The sequence below is a fragment of the Phallusia mammillata genome, chromosome 6 (assembly GCF_965637545.1).
Source record: "Phallusia mammillata chromosome 6, kaPhaMamm4.hap1.1, whole genome shotgun sequence".
In the NCBI taxonomy this organism is placed as follows: domain Eukaryota; kingdom Metazoa; phylum Chordata; class Ascidiacea; order Phlebobranchia; family Ascidiidae; genus Phallusia; species Phallusia mammillata.
In genome coordinates, this window is record NC_137257.1 from 8,764,462 (window position 1) to 8,787,448 (window position 22,987).

At 39.6% G+C, this 22,987-nt stretch overlaps 3 protein-coding genes and 1 long non-coding RNA gene across 7 annotated transcripts; 2 read left to right on the plus strand and 2 right to left on the minus strand.

Moving 5' to 3' along the window:
- Positions 1 to 1,419: 1,419 nt before the first annotated feature.
- On the minus strand, positions 1,420 to 3,403 carry LOC145234192 (alpha-(1,6)-fucosyltransferase-like). Its single transcript, XM_080098948.1, has 3 exons — positions 3,399 to 3,403; positions 2,524 to 2,671; positions 1,420 to 1,758 (listed from the first exon to the last, which is right to left on the minus strand). The coding sequence occupies exons 1-3, from the start codon at positions 3,401 to 3,403 to the stop codon at positions 1,420 to 1,422; spliced, it is 492 nt and encodes a 163-aa protein (XP_079955074.1).
- Positions 3,404 to 3,679: 276 nt separating this feature from the next.
- LOC145234193 (alpha-(1,6)-fucosyltransferase-like) lies at positions 3,680 to 15,060 on the minus strand. The gene is made up of 3 exons (XM_080098949.1): positions 14,931 to 15,060; positions 13,058 to 13,313; positions 3,680 to 3,876 (listed from the first exon to the last, which is right to left on the minus strand). The coding sequence occupies exons 1-3, from the start codon at positions 15,058 to 15,060 to the stop codon at positions 3,699 to 3,701; spliced, it is 564 nt and encodes a 187-aa protein (XP_079955075.1). The 3' UTR covers positions 3,680 to 3,698.
- Positions 4,338 to 11,481, plus strand: LOC145233183 (uncharacterized). 4 transcript variants are annotated; one of them, XR_013861037.1, is made up of 2 exons: positions 4,338 to 11,288; positions 11,353 to 11,481. XR_013861037.1 is itself a non-coding variant. In XM_080097858.1 (2 exons), exon 2 carries the CDS (start codon positions 5,097 to 5,099, stop codon positions 10,752 to 10,754), a length of 5,658 nt encoding a protein of 1,885 aa, XP_079953984.1. In that variant the 5' UTR covers positions 4,338 to 4,773; positions 4,838 to 5,096; the 3' UTR covers positions 10,755 to 11,481. The 4 variants fall into 4 exon arrangements, 2 of the variants coding, with proteins under 2 accessions (XP_079953984.1, XP_079953985.1); XR_013861038.1 differs by having other exon boundaries at positions 4,338 to 11,129; positions 11,210 to 11,481; XM_080097858.1 differs by having other exon boundaries at positions 4,338 to 4,773; positions 4,838 to 11,481.
- Positions 15,061 to 19,926: 4,866 nt separating the features above from the next.
- LOC145233999 (uncharacterized) lies at positions 19,927 to 22,122 on the plus strand. Its single transcript, XR_013861235.1, has 2 exons — positions 19,927 to 21,086; positions 21,306 to 22,122. It is a non-coding gene; the product is annotated as an uncharacterized LOC145233999 (long non-coding RNA).
- Positions 22,123 to 22,987: the final 865 nt, after the last annotated feature.

Below are 22,987 nucleotides of genomic sequence, written 5' to 3' on the forward strand. Positions count from 1 at the left end.
AGCGACAAAGCCTCGATGACTGTCAATATTGAATGACCGATTCAAAGGGATAGTAAGATTCGATACGGTTGAGTGGGATTCTTTAAGACGAGCCCAGTAGGGTTTGGAAGGCACAACGTGACTTAAGGTAGTCCAATCAAGTTGATCACGATGAACCCGTTGATAAAATCTCAAGGCTTGTTTGGTCACATCTCTGTGTAGCCAAGCGCACCCAAAATCGGCGCTCAGGATAATGCTTTGGTAGAATTCAGATCTAGTTTATCATAGTCTCTTTAGCAAACCCTCGGCTAAATTATGATGCAGTGGGTCTAGGAATTCGTTTAGCGCGATCTGTGCCTCCAATGAAGAGGGCAAATGTTTTTAGTAGAAACTTGAGTTATCATCGTGCCATACGAAAACTGGAACTGCGTTTTGAACAGTTGGCACGCGGTTTATTTCACGCTTATAAGCGTATAGCTTCGTTTAATAGCTCGAAACGTCGATCCCTGGATGGGGCAGTTGAGCCATCTGCCTGGCCGTCTTCAGCGACTGTTTCGAAGTTTTTAATAAATCTAGGCGCCTTAGAACGTGCTGAAATTCTTGCGAATTATATCTTGAAATCCTGATTTTTAAATTGCACGCAATTGACAACCGATAGTGACACACAGAGCGTTTCTTTATTTCTGTGTATTCGAGTTGAGTTGCGTATTAATGAATAAATGTTTCAAAGGCGAACGATTAAATCAGCTTCCACATCCACAATTGGAGAAAAGGGCGAAGTCGAAAACAAGCTATTTATAGTAGCGCAAAATTTTAGTTTTACCTTCAACCTTTTTCTCTATATACATTTTTTTTTCACGGGCTTCGAACTCAGGACACTCCCGGGGACGAATCCCAATCAGTTTTTATGTCTGTACCATTCGGCCTCACTTCAACATGAGCAAATCTTTTGCCTTTTATTTTTTTATGGCAAAAATGCAACAATATGAAGTCATAGCGCCCTCTAAACAAGCTGCTATGCTTTTTCTCAGGTACGAGCGACTGTATTCTACTTGAAACTTGAACCAGAAACGACAGTATAAACAGAAGGAAGTATGTGCAATGATGAACAAACACGCCGTTTGTGCGGAACATTCTAGAAGAAAAAAATTTCTTAGGCATCAAACGAAACGGAAATGTTACATTTTTGAGAAACTTTTTTGACGAATTAAACACATTTTCCGTTGTTGTATGAAATGCTTTTGCACACGACAATGCAAACGTTAATGTAAACATTGTACATGATAATATCATGGCCGCTAAATTATTTGCTATTAAGTTAGATTAGGCGATGACAACAAAGTAAGAAACATTCTTTTTACGCACTCCATCATATGAAACAGAATTTTATGCACGATATCTACACAATAAGAAGTTTTGTTACAAACAATTGTCTACAATCTACACTTTATCATTTTCATCCCATTGGAAGCCTTGATACATAACTGGGTTTGCATATTCCCTTATTTTGTCAGCGGGAAAGTGTCCAGTCTTTCTGGTTCTTGAATTTGTCCCAAAACACCTCCGATCGCACATCAGTCGCGATGGATTCACATAAACCTGGTCGCCTAATTGCAGCTGAATCTCATCGTTGGTTTCATTGGTTGGATTGTGGTCGGCAATTGCCTCTAGGTAGCGAGGAACTGAACCATAGTACATGTAATCATCGTCCAATGTGCAAACCGTGATAGAATCTTTCCGTGCTTTTGCCAGCATCAGGGTGTACACCAAACGTCCCACCTGCAATTGGAAATCCAAATTTATCACAGGGCAAAAATACAGTAAACCTCGGTTAACCCGGATTCGCTAATTCGGACAAAACTGGAGGTACAAATGATTTGCAATGTGGTAAGGCTTGAAATAATCGGTTAATCTGCATCTTTGCTTTATGCGGAGAATTTTTTTGCCCAAACGGATCCGGGTGAACCTTTCACTCACGCTTTGCACTTTCTCTAAAATTTGGTTAAAACACATTATTGTTATATTTAAACTCTCATTAAATGGGCAACATGGCCCTGACCTAGATTATATGTGCCATGAAGCACTTGTAGCGTGTAGTAGAAAAAAATAGTCACAGTCCTATTTCTTAACTCCTAGGTTATTTATTTAATTAGTTTACTTCAGAGTTGTAAACGGACCTAAAAACTGGAGCCCAAACCCGAATCGTTTTTGAGAAGCCCGTTTGGACCCGAAAGTTTGATTAACAGGCCCATATATTGAAGCCTCAGGAATGATCAAGACAACATATACACAATAGACAATTGGTCTTGAAAGAGGCATTTTAGGGCCTTTTGACATTAGGTCAGGTCCAGTAACTGGCTACTTATAGCTAGTTAAAGTTATTTAAAGAATGACACAGAGTGTAACTCTGTAATTATAAATCACTTCAGGCCAGAAATAGTTGGTATTTCGGTAAGTAGCGTAGTTTTTCATGTGGCGTTTTAAGGCCAATATTTGTCTTTATTTTGCGTGGTTTGATGTTTAAGATTTGTTTTTCTAACTTACATTTGAGCTTAACGTTCCAACAAAATCTTGACAATCACTGAGTAGTTGTATATCTTGCACAATGCTAAGAAAACCTTGTTCAGTTTCCCGGTGAAATGCAGCCAATTTGGTGTTTTCTTGAATGGTTAGAAAATTGTAGAAGGGAAACCTATAAACAACAACACATGTCAGCACTATTGTTATACTCACACAAAATTTTGCAACTTTCCGAACTGTATTCTCAACTATCTTTTCGGGCTTCACAATATTTGCTTATTTGATCGATGCTTTAGTAACTAATATCCAGTGTTTTCGACATTCTAAGTTCGTGGAGGTCAGTATTTTTGTCGAGAAGATTTAGGCTATTTGTTTACCGGTCAAAGAAGAGAATTTCGATTTTATTTAAAAAATGATGTACGTTTTCGGACACTAAACCAGCAATTCTCAAACTCGAGTTCGCCATGCGATTTAAGAGCGACGGCAAAGAGCTTGACGTATAACAATCTCATGCAACGTCAGATCTTATGACAAAAAATATGACAGACAATAAATGAATTCTCTGTGACAAGACATTGTTATTTACTATATTTCCAAGTAACAAAAAAGGCGATTGTTCGCGCATAATTTCACTTTGTGACGTTATAAACTGCCTCTGAAACATTTCCAAAAAATCTTACAAAAACTATTTTTATTTCAGTCTGCATTTTATTGCGACAACTTTCGCAAGGAATCTATTAACATCGAGTTGTTAACTAAAGAATTTGTTTTGCTTAGTTATTTTTTCTTTGAAGTTTCATAAATATGTTAATGTGCTTGAAAATATTGCAAAGGGATAGTTACGACAAAAAAATTAAAAACAAGTTTGAGAATACAATCATCACGTATATTATAATCACCCCATTTGTTATCAGTAACATTGCATTAAGAGGGGGGCCTCTCTATGTCTCCTGATAGCATATGTCTGGTGCAACTTGCTTTGCATTTAAGATGCAAAACCTGCAGCTAATAGCGGTCATACTGAATCGGTTATTGTTGCCGTTAACGAACTAAGTGTTCCAAGTTATAAATTTTAAATGTACATTATTTCACTTCTGTTTGCTAATAAGACCAAACCGAAAACAAACACATTATTGTAAAGCAAGACGCAGTCAGTTGTTTCTTGAGAATACTGGGCCGTTTCAATAAACCAATATCCATTACTTTAGTTTCGACTTGCTGTAGATGTCGGGTTCGTCAGTTGCCAGAAACACATTTTTATCTCTTGACTGACCAGCCTGGGTTTTCCCCGCCAGGTCAATCACGTGACACATGTATTCTTCAAGTGCAAAGAACTTGGCCTCTCTAACCAACTTGTCGCTCCGGCGAATGTGTACTCTATAAACAATTAATGTATTTGTTCACGTATCAAACTGGTTACACTTATTTTGATTATTGTAGTGTTGGGTTTATGTTAATGTTCGCTGATGAGTATCAAGGTTATAACCGCGTCACTGCAAATTAACCAGGTACCACTGTCCTTAACCTCCGAAGCAGGGTTGGGTAACGAGTCCTATTAGTCGAGTCTCAAGTCAAGTCAAAAGGGGTTCGAGTCTCAAGTCAAGTCATTAGCGGTTCGAGTCAAGGCGAGTCCAAAAAAGTTTTTGCAAAGAGCTGTTAAAGGTTTGGATAGTTATTCTATTTGAATGGTTCATCGCGACTTTTTTTACCTAAAATGGACACCACTTCATTACAGTACAACGTCCCTTTTTTAGAGTACGGACAACTTTAAAGAAAGACGTTAATTGACACTCATTAAAAAGTGTGGACAAGAGCTTTAATTCGTTTAAAGGTGTTACATCTCCACGTTCAGTTACGCATGATTAATTTGTCCCATTATTTCCCCTGCTATGACGTTACAATCGCCAAGTGCGTAACAGTAAAATTAGAAGGCCTTTGTCTGTATGTTGCAATGATTAGTTCATTTTACTGTACAACGTGGTCGAGTAAGGTGATTTATTACTGCATTAAGTAAATTCGTTTGTGTTGCATTTTTAGAGACGAATAAGGCTAAATTAAATATTGTGACGACTGACTAATTAATCTTCAAGTGAAGGCTGTTTACCGTGATTGTCGGTGAGTGTTTAATTCGATTTGTGACCTAAATTAATTCATGGCTTTATGTGTGACTTATGGCATGCTGTATTTTCCTATAGTGATTGCAGCGATTGTTTCATCGTCTTGCAACTGTTGATACGTGTACTGTACCTGTTGACCTGTGTCGCAAAATAGTTGGTAAGTTAGTCATTGGCATTTTTGTGCGTTGACATATGTCAATGTGTTTCGTTTTCTTGTTTAGAAAACCGTTCCCGTCTACGTTCCCGTTTCGTTCTCAACCCTGTTTCTGTCCGTTCCTGATTGTGTACGACGTTGTGGTTGTTGCCGCTGTTGTCGCTGTGGATTATTACACGTGATTCGGGAAGTGTGATTTGTGTGGGAAAGGGCGGGGCGTGTTTCAACGTGACAAACCCCTTTGTGAGGCTCAGCCTTGCAGGTCGGCCGTTCAGAGTCTACATAAAGAAGTTTTCAACTGTTGCTCGTTAGCTAGGTGAAGAAAAATGATTTCCGACATGATTGAAGAGGATAAGGGTGAACAGCTCGTCAAATTGCAACGTTCATTGCAAGAAGCCTACACCCGAACGGAATGTTTAATGGTCAGTCTCAATAACTTAGTTTCTGTACATACATCGGTGCGAATTACAAATGAAAGATACCGACTTCTTGTGGAGCATATAACTTCAAATTTATCTGAAAATGAAGATCTTGATAAGGATTTGTTAAAGCGATACACTGAAGAGAAGACGGAGTTTGATAGCAGGGTTGCTGAATGGATCGAAAAGGCCCAGCCTGCTACGTCCCCACCGCCACAAGCTGGTTCAAAAAGTTGCGCTTCTAGTTGTCCTACTTCAGCAAGTACGAGTTCCAGTGTTCGTAGAACGGAAGCACGAATCAAGTTGGAGATGGCTCGCGCAAAGCTTCGTCAGGCCAAGGAGAGACAGGACGATGAGGATGAGTTGCGCAAATTGTCAGCCAACGCTGAAATTCGCGAGGTACAACGTCAAGCCGAATTAGCCGAAATCGAGGCTCGCGGATGGGAAGGTAAATTTGACTCAGATATTGTTTATCCGCCACCTGTAGTGAAGCCTTTCGTTGCAACGGTCACTGAATGCCCAAAACTCGCACCGCGCTGTGATAGGCAGGAACCGCCAAAATTAAGTCATCATCCTCCTATCTATGCTACTCCGCAATACAATTGTCAAAATAGGGAAAGTCCTATAGTAGCGCAGGAACCACGCTACAACTCAGATGAACGTTTTTTACCGCGTCCGAAGATAATGTCATTTAATGGTGATCCGATGGAATACTGGACGTTCATTCGCAACTTTGAAGCGCATGTTGCCACTAAAGTTCACTCTGACGATTTGCGTTTGGTTTATCTGCTGCAACATTGTGATGACAAAGTGCGACCTAAAATTGATCACTTGACGAAAAGGCGAGTCGAGGGTTACCGACAGGCACGTCAAAAGCTCTTTCATGAGTACGGACAGCCGCACATTATCGCAAATGCCTGTGAGCAGCATTTGAAAAGGAGTCCTCGCTTGAAAGGAGATCAACCGGAACGACTAATGCAGTTTGCAGATCTGCTGGAAAAATGTCTCACTACACTGGAGGATATTGATGAATATGCCGGTCTTAATTCACTTGACACCATGTTGCAGCTTATTGACAAGTTGCCCTATCGCTTGCAGGAAAAATGGATAGAGCGATCAGTCGAAGTTCTACATCGCACTAATCGTGAAGCCGGGTTTAGCCACTTTGTTCAGTTTGTTTCGGAGCGTGCTGAGGTGGAAAATTCCCTCTACGGGAGTAGGATTATGGGTTCTAGGCGCGACAAGGATCCTGGTCCACCGATGAGAAAGCCAAGAGCGTCTGCGTACGTTGTGAACCCAGTAGAAGTTCGACAGCGTCCGACAGAGAGGCCGACTACTTCCGCTACGTGTCTGTTCTGTGGTAAGGCTCACGATTTGTCCAGGTGCTTTGAGTTTAAACGTAAAACGTACTCCGAACGTGTGGAATTTGTCAGTCGTAAGAGATTGTGCTTCAGATGCCTTACGCCAGGTCACCGTGTTAGACGATGTAAAGCGAGAACTGCCTGCGAAGAAAACGACTGTTCGAGTCACTATCACCACACATTGCTGCATAGGCCTGCTCCAGCCGCAAAGCCAGAGTCACCAGCGACACCGGTTGAACCACAAAAGGTCGCTTCATGTTCAGTAGCAACGCCCGGCGAATGCGGTTACGACGACGTGTATCAGTGTGTCGTACCGGTTGAGGTAAAATACGAAGGCCGGAAGGTTTTAACTTACGCATTTTTGGATATCGGCTCTACCGGAACCTTCTGTAACCAAAGGTTGATTAAAGCCCTGGGCATGAAAGGTGAAACTAAGGAGATTGTTTTGCAAACACTGACAGATGAAGCCAAAGAGCATACGGCTGTTTCGGTGAGTTTCTCTGTTTCTCCAGTAGGTGGCGGAGATGATATATTTCTCCCTAAAGTAATAACCGTTGGTGAAATCCCCGTTCGTCCTAATCCGATTCTTAGCAAAGAAGCATTAAGGGGTGCCCCACATTTACGTGACTTGGATTTTCCCTTAATCGAGAAAGGAACTGTAACATTGCTGATTGGTCTGGATAATCCAGACGCCTTGTTCATTGAGGAGATGCGTCGTGGTCCAAAAGGGAAACCGTTTGCTGTCAAGACACCTTTTGGATGGACATTATTTGGCCCTTCACTCCTTCCGTGTGCATCATCGAGGTATCAGGTAAACTTCGTGAAGTCTAGAGACAGCTCTTTACAGAAGCAAATCTCTAGTCTGTGGGAGACAGATTTTGGGAACGAAACTGCTGTTCTAGATTTCCCCACGTCGCGCGAAGACAGAAAGACGTATGGTATCATGCAAAAGAACGTGAAAATGGTGGAAGGTCACTATGAGCTGCCGTTGCCGTGGAGAGAAAGCTCAGCTTGTTTACCAGATAACAAGCCAATGGCCGAAAGACGGCTGACGTACTTGAAGCGACGCCTGGAGAAGGATCACTCACTGAAGGAAAAGTACGTGGGCACAATGCAGTCCTACCTCGAGAAAGGGTACGCAAGAGAGATACCTCGAGAAGAAATCGAATCGGTTGATGGTGTTTGCTGGTATTTACCACACCATCCTGTACTTCATCCCCGTAAGCCAGACAAGGTTCGTGTAGTTTTTGATTGCGCTGCAAAGCACAAGGGCGTTTCCCTCAATGATGTGCTGATGCAGGGCCCGGATCTCGTAAACAGTTTGGTGGGTGTTTTGACTCGATTTCGCAAAGAGCGCTACGCTTTGGTGGCCGATATAGAATCGATGTTCCACCAGATTCGTGTTACCCCTAAGGACAGGGACGCCTTGCGATTTCTGTGGTGGCCAAGAGGGGATTTGACAAATCAACCAACAGCGCATCAAATGACTGTGCACCTGTTCGGGGCGACTTCATCCCCTAGTTGCGCGAGTTTTTGCTTGAAGCAAACAGCCTTGGATTTTGGTCAAGATTTCAATGCACAAGCGTCTTCGGTCGTCAGAAGAAATTTTTACGTGGACGACTGCCTGACTTCGGTTGCATCTACAGTGGAGGGAATTCAAATGACCAAAGAGATTTCAGATTTGTTGTCACGCGGAGGATTCCACTTGACAAAATGGCTCAGTAATAACCAGAAGATTCTGTCAAAAATTCCTGAAGAAGAGAGGTCAAAGGCAGTGCGAAACAAAAGCTTGAGTGATGACGTCACAGAGAGAGTGCTTGGTGTCCACTGGAACGTGCACGAAGATACGTTTGGATTTAAGGTCAACCTTCCTGAAACGGCGAAGACTCGAAGAGGACTTCTTTCTGCATTGAGTTCGCTGTACGACCCTCTTGGATTCGTTGCACCGTGCACGCTTGGAGCCAAATTATTACTCCAAGGTTTGTGCAAACGTGGAGTTGGCTGGGACGACTGCATTTTGGAATCGGAAGCAACACAATGGAGCGAATGGCTTGTGCGTTTACCGAAGCTTCATGACCTGTGTCTTCCTCGTTGTTTTAAGCCCGATGATTTCGGCGATGTGCAAAGTTGGGAGTTACACCACTTTGCAGATGCTTCCTCCGTGGCCTACGGAGCTGTGTGTTATCTGAGGATAGTCGACGTCGGTTCGCGTGTTCACTGCGTGTTTCTTGTTGGCAAGTGTCGACTAGCGCCGCTGAAAACAGTGTCAATTCCAAGACTGGAACTGACGGCGGCAGTTTTGTCCGTGAAGCTAGATGAAATGATGCGACGAGAGCTTGGCCTACCGGTGCATCGGTCTGTGTTCTGGACAGACTCCACTGCCGTCCTACAGAGCATCAGGAATTCGAAGAAGAGATTCCCTACGTTCGTCGCTAATCGAATTGCAAAGATTGAAAGGCAAAGCGATCCTTCAAGCTGGAGACATGTTCCTTCAAAGCTCAATCCGGCGGACGAGGCGTCACGTGGTTTGACGTCAGAGGCGTTAGTGACGACTGGCCGCTGGTTGCGTGGTCCACAGTTTTTGTTGGAGTCTGAGGATCACTGGCCCGTGAGTCCGATTGTTTTACCCGATTTACCTGCTGAGTTCAGTCCCGTAAAAAAGCAGGAAGTCTCCATACATATGGTTGTAGAGAAGCAGACCATTGTTGAGAGGATCATCCATCGGTACTCTTCGTTGCATCGTTTGAAAAAGAGTATCGCATGGCTGCTACGATATAAGAATTTTTTACTGTCGCGTGTTCGGCGTGACAAAGCTGTGGTGGATAATCGTGGATCATTGTCCGTTGAAGAATTAAATGCTGCCGAACTGGAGTTGATTAAATATGTGCAGCGAAAGCATTTCAGCCCTGAGCTTGCTGCGTTGGAGAAGGGATCTCTTTCCAAGACCTCTGTGAAACGTCACATGTTCAAACTAAATCCAATGGTTGTTAACTCCGTGCTTCGAGTTGGTGGTCGACTAGAAAAGGCTTTCATTCCGTACGATGCCAAACATCCGATTCTTCTACCACATTCGTGTCATTTTACTGACTTGGTTATCGAGAGACATCATCGTCTTGTCGGACATTCTGGGATGGGCCACACTTGGTCGTCGCTACGCCAAAGGTTTTGGATACTTAAAGGTGGAGTAGCCGTACGCCGAGTGATTGGGAATTGCCTGTTCTGCAAGAGAAGAAATGCTTCCGCTGGAGTACAGAGGATGGCAGACCTTCCTTCAGCAAGACTGCATCCGGACGAGCCCCCGTTTTCACACGTAGGGGTGGATTATTTCGGTCCCTTTCCAGTTAAGCAGGGACGGAGCATCGTGAAACGGTACGGGGCAGTGTTTACCTGCCTATCAATTCGAGCTGTCCATATCGAAGTTGCCCACAGCCTATCTACAGACTCGTTCATCGACGCGCTTCGTCGCTTCATTGGTCGGCGTGGGAATCCTGTAAATATATATTCCGACAATGGGACGAACTTTGTCGGTGCAGAACGGATACTGAGAGAATCACTGCAGTCTTGGAACCAAGTTCACATTGAGGAGTACCTGAAACAAAGCGGAATTCGTTGGTCGTTCAATCCCCCGACAGCCAGTCATATGGGAGGTGCGTGGGAACGAATGGTGCGCTCCATCCGGCGAATTCTGACGTCTCTGATGACACAGCAAGTTGTTTCCGACGAAACATTGTCAACGCTTTTTGTTGAGGTTGAGTCAATACTCAACTCGCGTCCTCTTGTTCCTGTCACCTTTGATCCCCGAGATGATGAACCGATCACACCCAATCATCTCCTGCTCATGAGATGCAACTCGAATTTGCCTCCTGGCTTGTTCGACAAAAAGGACTGTTACGTGCGGCGCCGTTGGGCGCAAGTGCAGTACTTGGCGAATCAATTTTGGATCCGCTGGGTTCGCGAATATCTACCGAACATCATTTCCAGGCAGAAGTGGTTCCAGAAGAGGAGAGATCTCCAGATCAACGATGTGGTTCTCGTCGTGGATGATTCACAGCCACGCTCCAAGTGGTTGATGGGTCGCGTTGCGGATACATTTCCCGATAAAACGGGAACTGTACGCTCGGTGCTTGTGCAAACGCGATACAATCGTGTCAAACGACCGATTGCAAAACTTTGCTTGATTGTCGCCGCTGAAAGTGATGCTTAGTGTGCTGTTTTGTTTATTGAATTTCGTTGAACGTTCGATGTTTGTTTGTGTGTGAAATGTATTTACCCGGGTCATACATTTAGGTGGGGGTATGTTACATCTCCACGTTCAGTTACGCATGATTAATTTGTCCCATTATTTCCCCTGCTATGACGTTACAATCGCCAAGTGCGTAACAGTAAAATTAGAAGGCCTTTGTCTGTATGTTGCAATGATTAGTTCATTTTACTGTACAACGTGGTCGAGTAAGGTGATTTATTACTGCATTAAGTAAATTCGTTTGTGTTGCATTTTTAGAGACGAATAAGGCTAAATTAAGTATTGTGACGAATGACTAATTAATCTTCAAGTGAAGGCTGTTTACCGTGATTGTCGGTGAGTGTTTAATTCGATTTGTGACCTAAATTAATTCATGGCTTTATGTGTGACTTATGGCATGCTGTATTTTCCTATAGTGATTGCAGCGATTGTTTCATCGTCTTGCAACTGTTGATACGTGTACTGTACCTGTTGACCTGTGTCGCAAAATAGTTGGTAAGTTAGTCATTGGCATTTTTGTGCGTTGACATATGTCAATGTGTTTCGTTTTCTTGTTTAGAAAACCGTTCCCGTCTACGTTCCCGTTTCGTTCTCAACCCTGTTTCTGTCCGTTCCTGATTGTGTACGACGTTGTGGTTGTTGCCGCTGTTGTCGCTGTGGATTATTACACGTGATTCGGGAAGTGTGATTTGTGTGGGAAAGGGCGGGGCGTGTTTCAACGTGACAAACCCCTTTGTGAGGCTCAGCCTTGCAGGTCGGCCGTTCAGAGTCTACAAAAGGAGTTTTAGAAAAAAAATATATGTTTACTGCATGCGCTAGAGCAGTGGTTGTCAACCTTTCATGTGTCGTGGCTCCATAAAAGTAACTTTCAGGTCTCGTGACCTCCATTAACCCCGTTAGACCTGTGGCCCCTACCGAGAAATATATGTAGCAAACTCACAAACTGTAAAGTCTATGATCTATCAGGACATTTTTTTGCAAAATATAAACCTCAGTATAGACAAATAGTGAGAAATAGTCGATTAAATTAGGAAATGAATCATTTGCAACACACACTTAATACTGAGCATTATAAAAGAAAATGGCTCACTGGTTTATTGTGGATGTTTATAGTGAGAATACAGCTCGTGCCCCCTTTGGAGCCCTGGGTCCTGGTTGAGAACCACTTCGCTAGAGCGTTTGTACAACAATATAAGCGCTTAAAAGCGAATATTGGCCGACATGTACCGCATTCGCTTACCTTGAACCAAGCAACAAGTACAACGCTTAATGTCAGCGAAAGAAGGTTTTTGCATGTTGCAGCGATTTCGTTACGTTAAAACTGAGCAAAAATAACTTCGCATCGCACAGTAAATTGCTGCTGCTGTTTGGTTGCAACCAACTGATTAGGTTATCCATTATAAGTAGGGCAAATATTTTTTGACTTGTCAAAACAGTCAAAATTTTTAGTTTTTTGTTTACAAACTGCATTGTCGTGGTGTTGTAGAGGTTGCACTGCCAGCAAACTATTCGTTTTACATCTTGTAGCCTACTTTATACTGTTGTAATTGGCCCATTGCCCCAATAATTGCGAATCATAAACCATCAAGTGAGTGAAACAATTAGGTTGATATGGCGTGATGCTCAACACACCTCAAAACGTGCCAAATTTTGGTAGGTCCCAAGTCATTTTACGGCAGCTGCAGGTTAAGTGCAGCTCTTGCTTCGGTTTTGCTTTAGATACTTCATGTATCTTTCGTTTATACAAATGTATTGAATAATTTTCGTTGTGTCTTAGCAGCAGCTTTTTGGCAGTGATTTTTAATTAGCTCATTCTCTTTTCAGAATAGGTTAGGTCTATGTTCAGATTTTTGCCCTTCTCTTAGACTTTTGCACATTCTTTCGCTCTAGTTAGATTAGCCTAGCCATATTTTAACTTCTTGAACGATAATGCGTAATTTAACTACTTGAATTCTTCATAGGTCAAAATTTTGTCAAAAAAAAGTTTTTTAAGGTCAAATTTTGTCAAAATTTTTCAATTTGTAGGTCAAAATTTTTCGTTTTGTTAGTGTAATAACGAGTCCGAGTCCCGAGTCCAACTCAAGTTGAGTCTTTTCAAAGCTGAGACTCGAGTCAATTAGGTCAAGTCTTTGAAAAAGGTGACTCACAAAGTTTGAACATGATTTGGCAATTCAGTTGAATAAAACCGTTGGCGTATTTGGCTTCCTTAGAAACTTTGACTTATATATGTGACTGCATTAAACCTTTAAATACCTCAAACTCACCCTACAGTTGAATTTGAAAATCCAAGTTTTTTCTTAAGTGACTCTAGTTCACTTTTCACAGTTGGTTGAAGTCTGGTGATGTATGCAAGCACATGACCTATCCACCAGTGATGCGGAACGTCGTGCAAACCCTCGAGAGCCGATTTCAGTTGGGTAGGGATAGTAAGAGGGGCGAATTGGGTAAATGGGTCAAATGCTCCCTTCACTTTCAATATCACAGTTTTGTGGTGATTTGTAGTTTCGTGGCTTCCGTTACCTAAGCATTTAAATTGATAAAATAAATAGAAAAAGCATTTAAACTGATAAAATAAAACAGACCGTTGGGAGTTCGTAGTCACAAGTGAAGCATGTATTTAAATATATATGGTTATCTCTTCAATTAAAGTGCTAGTTTTGAAACAAATTGCATAGAATGTTCGCAAATTAATTTTAATATTTTGATCGTTGTTTTTTTAAGCACAGTTACTTCATAACTTTGGGTATGTAACTATTTTTCTTTCTTGTTAAGCATTAGCGCAAAAAAACCCAAAATTACACTTGTAGGTTAACAAGAGCAGTGGTGTTCAACCTTTTTTGAAAGCAACCCCAGTTTAAAAGAAAGTTATGTCAGCATTTACATGCGACCCCATTTATTCCGATAGGGAGTATGCCGAAACTGAAACTATTTTTATGTAAATATGCCCGCTTAGTTTTCAAGTAGACTTTACATATTAAAATTCAGCGTGCATTATTACGCTAAAATGTTAGAACCCAAAAGTTTCATTTAATTTGGCCGATTTAATTCGCGTTAAAGTTCACCAGTTTAAAGAAATCAGTAAATTTATGTTTTTTTTCCTGTGCCCGCTGTATTGGTTTGGACACAATATGACAACCATGGGACTCTATCGCGTAACACTGGGCTGGACAACTTGTGTTTTATATAGATTATTGCATCACAATGATTAGATTGTGACACGAGGTACCAAGCTGTACTGCAAAACATAAGCAAAGGTTGCGAGTTGGAACAAAATCATTTTATTTTTTGGTAACAAATTTAAACGTCAGTAAATTGAATTTATCCCCAGAAAAAGTTTAGGCGACCTCACGTGGGGTCGCGACCCACAGGTTAAAGACCACTGAACTAGAGGATTTACAACAACTGTTTACAACAAAAGCAGTGGTTTTCAACCCGTGGGTCGCGACCCCGTGGGTTCGTTTGATATTTGACTAGGGGTCGGCTTTTATAAGCATTGAAACGCTAATTGTTTATCAGCAACAACATAAAAACAACAAAACAGTGAAAATAATTGATTTAAACTTATTTTGTGTTCTATTGTGACCATTACAATACCCAACAAATGCTTTATTGCGTCACTATACAGAAGATTCAAGTGCCTCAGCACCACGTGGGCAACGGCAAAACTTCTACCACTAACAGTAGGTGACGGCAAAACTTCTAACCACTAACAGTAGGTGAAGCGGTCAGTGTGTTGTAACAAGATACATTCTGTATAAAAATCGAACGGATCAGCTTCCTTAGACCCTTTTTCTTTGCCTAAAGTGAGAGTTTATTCTAGTGATAAAAGTTTTAAAAAAGAGGTGACAAGGCACACTTGGTTGCTAAAATCGTTCGCGGGATGAAAAAGGTTAAACACCACTGCTTTAGAGGTAAGCTACAAATTTTTTGCCTCCGCTTAACTCAAATATAAAAATAAAACGATGTTTTAGAGGCACTGGACTCATCAACTTCATGATTGTACGTTCTAAACCCTAACTTAATAAAGTATGACCACATGCAACTGGTCTTTCACGATTTTTTTCGCACAGAAAGTGTCTTTTAAAACTACAAATCAAATATTTTTATATTGGGGGAATTAGAAAAGTGACGCAAAACCATATCGACCTTGAATGTTTGGAGCTGTTTTGAGCTCAGATTTGTCAACATCCTTGCATGTTTCACTCAATGGTCTGTACGCGGCCTCCAACTTTTCTCTGTAGGTTGGAATTTCAACGTGTAGTTGCATCGTTCGGTTGGTGCCCACCGCAAGAAAGAAACAAATCCCTATATGATGGATAAGGCAACCGTGTCCACATCTAACTTGGATAGCACAAATGAGTTTTCGCGCCGACTTGCAATTTTCTGGATTCTGTTGGTAAGAGTAGATTTTTTTAATATTTTATTTACAGAAACAAGGTTTGTATACATTAGCTTTAGGGATGGCTTATCAAGTAAACAAGTTGATAGAGCTTTTCTGAAAATGCCAGACAGTTTCCAGAAGAGCTCTATAAACTTGATATTTATACCTGGCAGCAGCAATAGCTTATTAACTATCAAGTAAACTATTAGACAGAAGTGCTGGTTGTGAGCCAAATTAAAAATTCAGCGTTTGACCCAAGCATAACCCAATATTTGCATATAAATTTAGTATTGCCCCAATTTGTTAAAATGAAGTAAAATATTAGGAATATTTTGCACAAACCAAAATTGGCAACTAACAAAAAATTGGAAAGAATTCATTATTTTTACTGGCAATGTTACGTCCACGTCCAAATTTAATAATTGCAAACTTTTGCCAATTGGTAAAATAACGATCATAAATACGTTAAGACATTGCCCTTTAAAATAAGGACTTTCTCAGAAAAACAATTGGCAACGCTGCATATAACTTACGACGGTTAATTGGTTGTTTGAAAATTTGTAATTGGAAATTTTGACCTGTAATATCTTACATCAAGCAAAAAAAAACGCTTTTTACAGTTGTTGGTTTTCGAACTAAAAGTAACGTGCTTTGATTATCTATTTCGGTGGTTCTCAAACTTTTGTATATTTTTTCGTAACTGACCTATGTCATTAGTTTATGGAGTCGCGGTCCATAAGATTAAATGTATGGTTTAGCAAAACGAAAGCTTGAGTAAATAAACAAAATCTGGTTTTCCAAAGCAAGACGCACAAGCTTAGTTGCAAAATTACGTATAAAAATCATCTAAAATATGAAACAGCAACAATGGCAGTTAGTAACATTACTGACAAGACAAAAAAAAAACATTTTAATATTGTGTGCAAACATTTGCCTTTTGTTGCTGCTTATGTACAAAATATTCTAAAACCTACTTTGAGTTGTGCTTAATTATTCGGCAGAGATACTAGCACAATAACTCACAGCACACAAGGTTTGCTAAATACCGATGAATAGGGTAAAGAGCGCAGTGATTAAAAAAACAGCAGTGAGACTGGGATATGGTTATGGACTAAATTTTCTTCAAAAAACTTGGTTTTGGGTTGATTTTATTGTTATTATCATTGCTTTGCTCCACATATCGGGATTTAGCAATTCTGTATACGGTTGTGTTAGTAGCTCTACCTCGGTGAGCTAATTATAGTTTGCACGTGGAAAGGCCAATACAACTTATTAATGGATCAAACACAAATACTAGCCTGAAGTTTCGACAGAATTTTCCAAACTTTTCTTTGAATTTTATCAACAGCCTTCGGTTTCTGATAAATCTTCTTACATTGATATGATGCTGAAAGCGAAAACATTGCGATTATAAAGCAAAATGTGACCACTGACGAACTTTATGATCAATAGTTATGATGGCAAAACTAGTCCTGAACCTAATATGGTTAAGAGACTTTAAAAGCCGTTCAGCCATATTTTTTCACATTTTTGAGTAAAAAAAATATAAGAAAGAAACATAAACCGACAATCCTATGCATGTCTTACATTTGGTGCAACTGTTGGAAGGTCTTTCGTATCTGCAAAACATATATGAAAGTGATTTGTTTCACTATACGACTACACCATCTTGTTTGTACAATTTGTCCAAATAATGTAACTTCTGTTTGAATGGTACCCAAGTTGATTTTACAACTTCGTGTTTTTCTAGGTCTTTGGAAGTTAATTGCAAATGTATGAGGAAAAATAAAAGTACTGAAAGTTGTTTAAATTGCGTACAAAATAAGGACACAAATCAAAATAAAAACTGTAACTTGTAATTTAACCCAATTCTACTGCAAAAAAGAGCAGTTACCAACGATTATCGCGACCAACTATTCAATCTTAGAGATATAATGAAAAAGCCACTGGAGTACAACAGGCCATTACATCTGTGCTTTGTCAATTACATGAAGGCCTTCGACTGTCTTAACCACCATCGGTTGTGTGAAAGTCTTTATTTGGCTTATAAAATCCCTGTATAAGCATCAAACAGCGACAGTTCAAACTGCTGCAGGACTTTCCCGTAACTTTCTGACGCAAAAAGGTTTCTGACGGGGTTGTATGCTTTCCCCACTTCTTTTCAATTTGTACAGCGAAAAAGTCATAGGCATAAGTCAATCCAAGGGTGAAAATGGTGGCATTGACCATGGTGGAAAAAAGCTGCCTAATCACTATATGCAAACGATACAGTCCTACTTTCTGTTGGAAATACATAGCGAAAAAATGGGTCTGCTTAAACACAGAAAGAAAACGAAAGTTATGGTAATAGTAAAACTTCCCATAACAAGTGCTATTGTAACATCATAGAAGTATTTTAGAACAAGTAGGTAGTTTCACGTACTTGGGACCAAGCATAGGTGATTCTGGAAGTGACTCCCCAGAAATCAGTCGAAGGCTGCAATTGATGCAATCGTTTGAAGGTCTTTCGTATCTGCAAAACACCATCTGGCGGTAATTTGTTTGACTACGACTATAGACATTTTGTTTTTACAACTTTTCCAAATTACTGTAAATCCTGATTCGCCTGAAACCGAACCTTTTACAAACACAAATCTAAAGCGTTAAACGTGTCCTTTCTGCTTGGTGAGATATCACGCAATCTTGCATACCGCAACGAAAATCGCCATAATTTGTTTTTTTAAAACATTATCGTTTTTCCCACTGAAGACAAAAAATCAGTAATTCATTGGAAGGTTGCCAATCATACTTAAGGCAATTTTAAACCCCATTAGTTAAAATGATGACGAAACACAACTAGTCTGCACTAATTGCATGGTAGATAAACATTTTTTCATCTTAAACGCGCAGCGTAGGACTCCGCGTGACGTTATAAATGATTCGGCCGAATTTATTCAGCGAAACCGACGAATATTCGGTTTCGGCAGAATCGAAATTTGGCCGATTCGGTACATCACTAGTTTGAACATTATTGTCAAAAAAATGTTTAATATCCTGTTCCTTTTTGAAAAAACTTACTATTACAAACGTTGTATTGGTCGTAATCGTAAACCACATTCACCAACAGTAAAATCAGCAAACCAGCGTAAACGTTGCTGGAAAGACTCAAAATTAATCAACAACTGACAATTTTAAGAGGCACTATTGTCAAAACGCCTCAAACCTCGAGTTATTTTCCACGCTGGTGAAAATACCTTATTGTTATTGGACTTTTGAAGGTTTGGCATGATTTAATATAACCCTGCTGCAATCTATCTGCTTGTGGAAGCATTATGTGAAACAAAACTCGGTTTAAACCTGGGTTAACCTCATTTCGGAGTTACACTTTTGTTTTCTGTCAAGTCATTAACCTGTGTTAAAAAAGCTCATTTCTACCTCATGCCAACTCAATAACACGATTTCTCCCACACAGTGGCGGCTCGTGCCTAAAATTTGTGAGGGTGCTGCTCAAAATTTTAGCCTTTATTGAACATAACATATATAAGTTGGCAATATATAGAAAACCTACATTTATAGTTACAGCCATTGTTTTGTGTAGAAAAACAAGTAATACAAATCTTAATTAGAAACTCCATTGTGACGTAATTTTTGTTACGCAATAACGTACACGAGTGTAAACACCAGACGATATCATTTGTGTATTTTGTTTACTTGCACAGCGACGGCTAAACACCATAACATGCAGTAATAATGTGGAACAAAAACACACGTGACACAGACTCGAAACTAAGCGGTTGTAAATACGGTAAAACACAACAAGAATATAGAAAAAAAAGTAATGATTCGAAAAAGGTCGAAGTATTTCAGTTCGACAACATTTAAAAAAATGGCCATGTTTCATTTAAGTAACCTTATGGTCACAGTCAGCGTTTTCAACATATTATATGACACTTCACAGATTATAATTGTCACACAAAAAACTAGCCATACAGCTGTTTATTGGTATCATAACTGACAAATTTAACAACCACTTTACATTTGTGTCAGAACTTGTTTATTTTAACATCTTTTTTTGGAATTTTTGTGTACAGACTATTATTTGTCTTTCAGATTTTCAACTGCTTAATTGCTGCTTTATTTGCTGGCAAATAGCTTATGATTGCTTTTTTTAAGTGCAAAACTCCTTCAAGCTTTAAAATTTATAACACTCTCACTTAAATTTAAACCATATTATTAAACCTTGTGCTTCCTTTTTACAACCAAAATGAATCATAAAGTTATAGTTTGGGCATGATAATTGATAGCTTCTTCCTTGATTCCAAATGACAACTGAGAAACTGTTTTTCTATTTAGTAGTACTAGCACTGCAAGTGCAAGTCTTTTGGAAATAATGGTGTTCCTAACAAAGGTTTGCATCCAAACTGTTTTGCCTTTGAAGGACTCATGAAAACAGCAAAAAGGATTTTTCATCCTAGTAATTTCACTTGTCAAAACATCATCTAGATTATTTTCAAAGTAATCATGAACATCAGATCTACAGAAAAATTTTCATTTCAGTAACTAGCTTTTCTTTGTCAACAATAGGTTGTGCTTGGTGGTCACTATACTATCTTGTCTGTAGAATGTTCATTCTTAAGAAACACTTCCTGTGAAGCAATTTAGCAGCTACTGTTTAGACAAACAGTACATGTCCATTATATCAATACTCATCTTTTTCATCATGTCCACGTAAGGGAGTTTCAAAGTTTCCACAGAACAAAAGTCAGTCTATTATTTTGGACAAAATTTCACGATTTTATTCCACTTTTTTGTTGTGTTCAATAATTGAAAGTCTATATACGCCTCACTAAGTTTTTCCTTAATATTTACAGTTCCCAAAAGTGAAAGTGAAACATCGTTGTCCACATGCTTCTTTGACTTCTCATGTTTTTCTGCTTTCTCACCTATTTTGGCTACATTTGTAAAACCATCTTTTGTCCAGCATTTTTCATCACCTCCAAACAGCAAACATGGAAAACAGAACAGTACATTTTTAACTTCACAACCAGAAAGCCATTTTTTCTTTTGATACCATTCAGAATTAAAACTGCGTATATATTTCTTGTTGTGGCTCATTCCTGGCTGACAAAGTTGAATATCAGGCGTTGGACGCCCTTTTTTCTTTATACTTACCTTTTCAGCACTTGATAACTGCGAAATCTTAAGTTGCTGAAGCTCACTTACAGTCACCGAATTAGAATCTTGAAAAGCCATGATTAACCTTTCAATCAAAAACTGTAAAAATGATTAAAAAAGAATAACTGTCGTACTGTACTCATTGTCGAACCTGATGGTACACGTGATTTGCTTTGGCACATAATAAACGCGGAACAGACAACTACTTCCGGGTGCCCAGGTCACACGCTACGTGATTGGTGGAGCTGCGCGAGCCGCAGCACCCTGGCTCCTATTTCGCCACCCGATCCGTCTGGAAGTCCCCGATTAAAATCGGCTGTGTTACGCAGAATAATGCGTTTCTTATCGGGCGGGATTAGAATCTTTAGAACCTGTGTTATAACACAGCCCGATTGCGGACGGTTTTATCGGTAATGGCAGTGGAGCATTAAATTTGTTTTTTATTGGCAAATATTATTTTTGCTGTGATAATAATCGCAGGTAAATTGGGTTTTATATCAAAATGGCAGTTAATTGTAAAACAGCAAGACAAAAACAAATGCATTCTAAGCTGTGAAATGAATATGTTAAACACTAAAATGAGCCAAGAATCAAGATTGAAGTACCTGATTGGCATCAAGGTTCTGGCAATGAAGCAATGCAAAGAGACCCTTCAGTGAGAAGAATTTCAAGTTCTTACCTTTGTATGAAGCAAAGTGAGGACCAGCACACTGTCATACGAGGGCTTGTAGATTGGATTTGAATTGAAACGATTCACAGTAAGTGGCTGCCTTGTTACTGCCTTTCTAAACTCAACTCTTTCTGTATTTCTGACTGATGTTATTTTGAGTTTTAGCACAGTTAAAACCCCCAATATTGAATATTAACTCTGTTTTATAACACTTTGCTTATTGGTGACTAAACTCAAGCCTCTTTTGTTTAACCCATAATTGTCAAGTCAAATGAGCATACACTTTATCTTTATTTTTTTATTGCAGTTCACCATCCGGGAAAAATGCTTAAAGCTTGAAAAAATCAACAGGAACATTCCATATCAAAAAAATTGAAGAAAGTCTTTCATTGCGGAAGAATTTTGTCGACAAAAACAGCTCTCTCTTAAAGTGTCAGCAAAATCATTGATGTATACGACCTGTTACTTGCCTCACAGGAGAAAATTGTATGTCGAGATATGCACCACATACTTTAGTTTTACATGAATCAAATCGGAATATGTGTTATTTCTTTTCCACTGTTCTACCTGCCTGCAAATTTATTTATTAGTTCTTATACCCAAATTAAGAATTTGTATTCAAACATTTGTAGGCGTTGATATTATTTTACCTCCATGGTGATTATGGTCTCATGTAAATTCTGAGAATGTTTTGCACTCTGATGTAGAATCGGACAGTGAAGTGATTCATCAGACATAAATTGAGAACCTCTAGTTTTGACCAGTAGTCTGCATGATAGCATGTTGTAACAATTGGGTGGTTCAACCTCATTTTTCACATGATATCCGGTTTAATTTTCTTGATAATTCAGCAAATCATTACATTTTCAGCTGTACAATATTGTTTCACCTTTTTGTTTTATTTTAGTCTGTTTACTTAAAGATCCTTGTTTAGTATGTACTATGTACTTGTAAATGCAGGTTTTAACTGACCAATCAACCAATTGCTGTGAATGTAATTATTTATTCTCTTCCCATTTATTTCTGCTTTCATATAACTATGGGACTCAACTTGACAATGTTGAAGTGTGGAAATTGGGTTCATAAGGTGCTTTTTCCATCAATAAAGTGTTGTCCTCACTGTGCATTTGGTGTTTCATCATTTTCATTAGTACAGGCTTTAACGTGTTTGAGACCACTAACGGCTTGAGGTATATGGAAACGGTTTTTATACGCCAACTCTAAACAACATTCAGTAAACGCTTGCAAAATATCGTTTAAATCTGATCATAACCTCGAAAATGAGATCATCATCATCATTTTATTTTCAGTTGCGTACGCGGTTATTGCATGCAAATAAAATATAATAGGCAAGCAACTGGTGGATGGCGAAGGGACCATATAGGTCATCGAGTCAGCCACCCGTGTACAGAAATAATGATAAATAGGCAAAAAGAGAGGCGTGCATCATAAGCGAACGCAGGACATGACCGCTTTAAAAATGATTTTTGCGCTGTCGAATTATGTAGCCTATAAAAGCTCCAGATTTTAAACGGTTTAAGATAAACACAAACGGTTTTCACAGGTCAACTCTAAAATACATCCAGTAAAGGCATACAAAATATCGTTTAAATCTGATCATAACCTCGTAAATGAGAGGCGTGCATCATAAGCGAATGCAGGACATGACCGCTTTAAATATGATTTTTGCGCAGTCAACCAATGGTATACAAGCTCCAGATGTTAAACGGTTTAAGATAAACACAAACGGTTTTCACAGGTTAACTCTAAAATACATCCAGTAAAGGCATACAAAATGTCGTTTGAATCTGATCATAACCTCGTAAATGAGAGGCGTGCATCATAAGCGAACGCAGGGCATGACCGCTGTAAAATGATTTTTGCGCGGTCTACCCATATAGCATGCACAGGCTCCAGATTTTAAACGGTTTAAAGTTATTATCACATTTAAACGATGTTTTGTATGCGTTTACTAGCTGCATTTTGGAG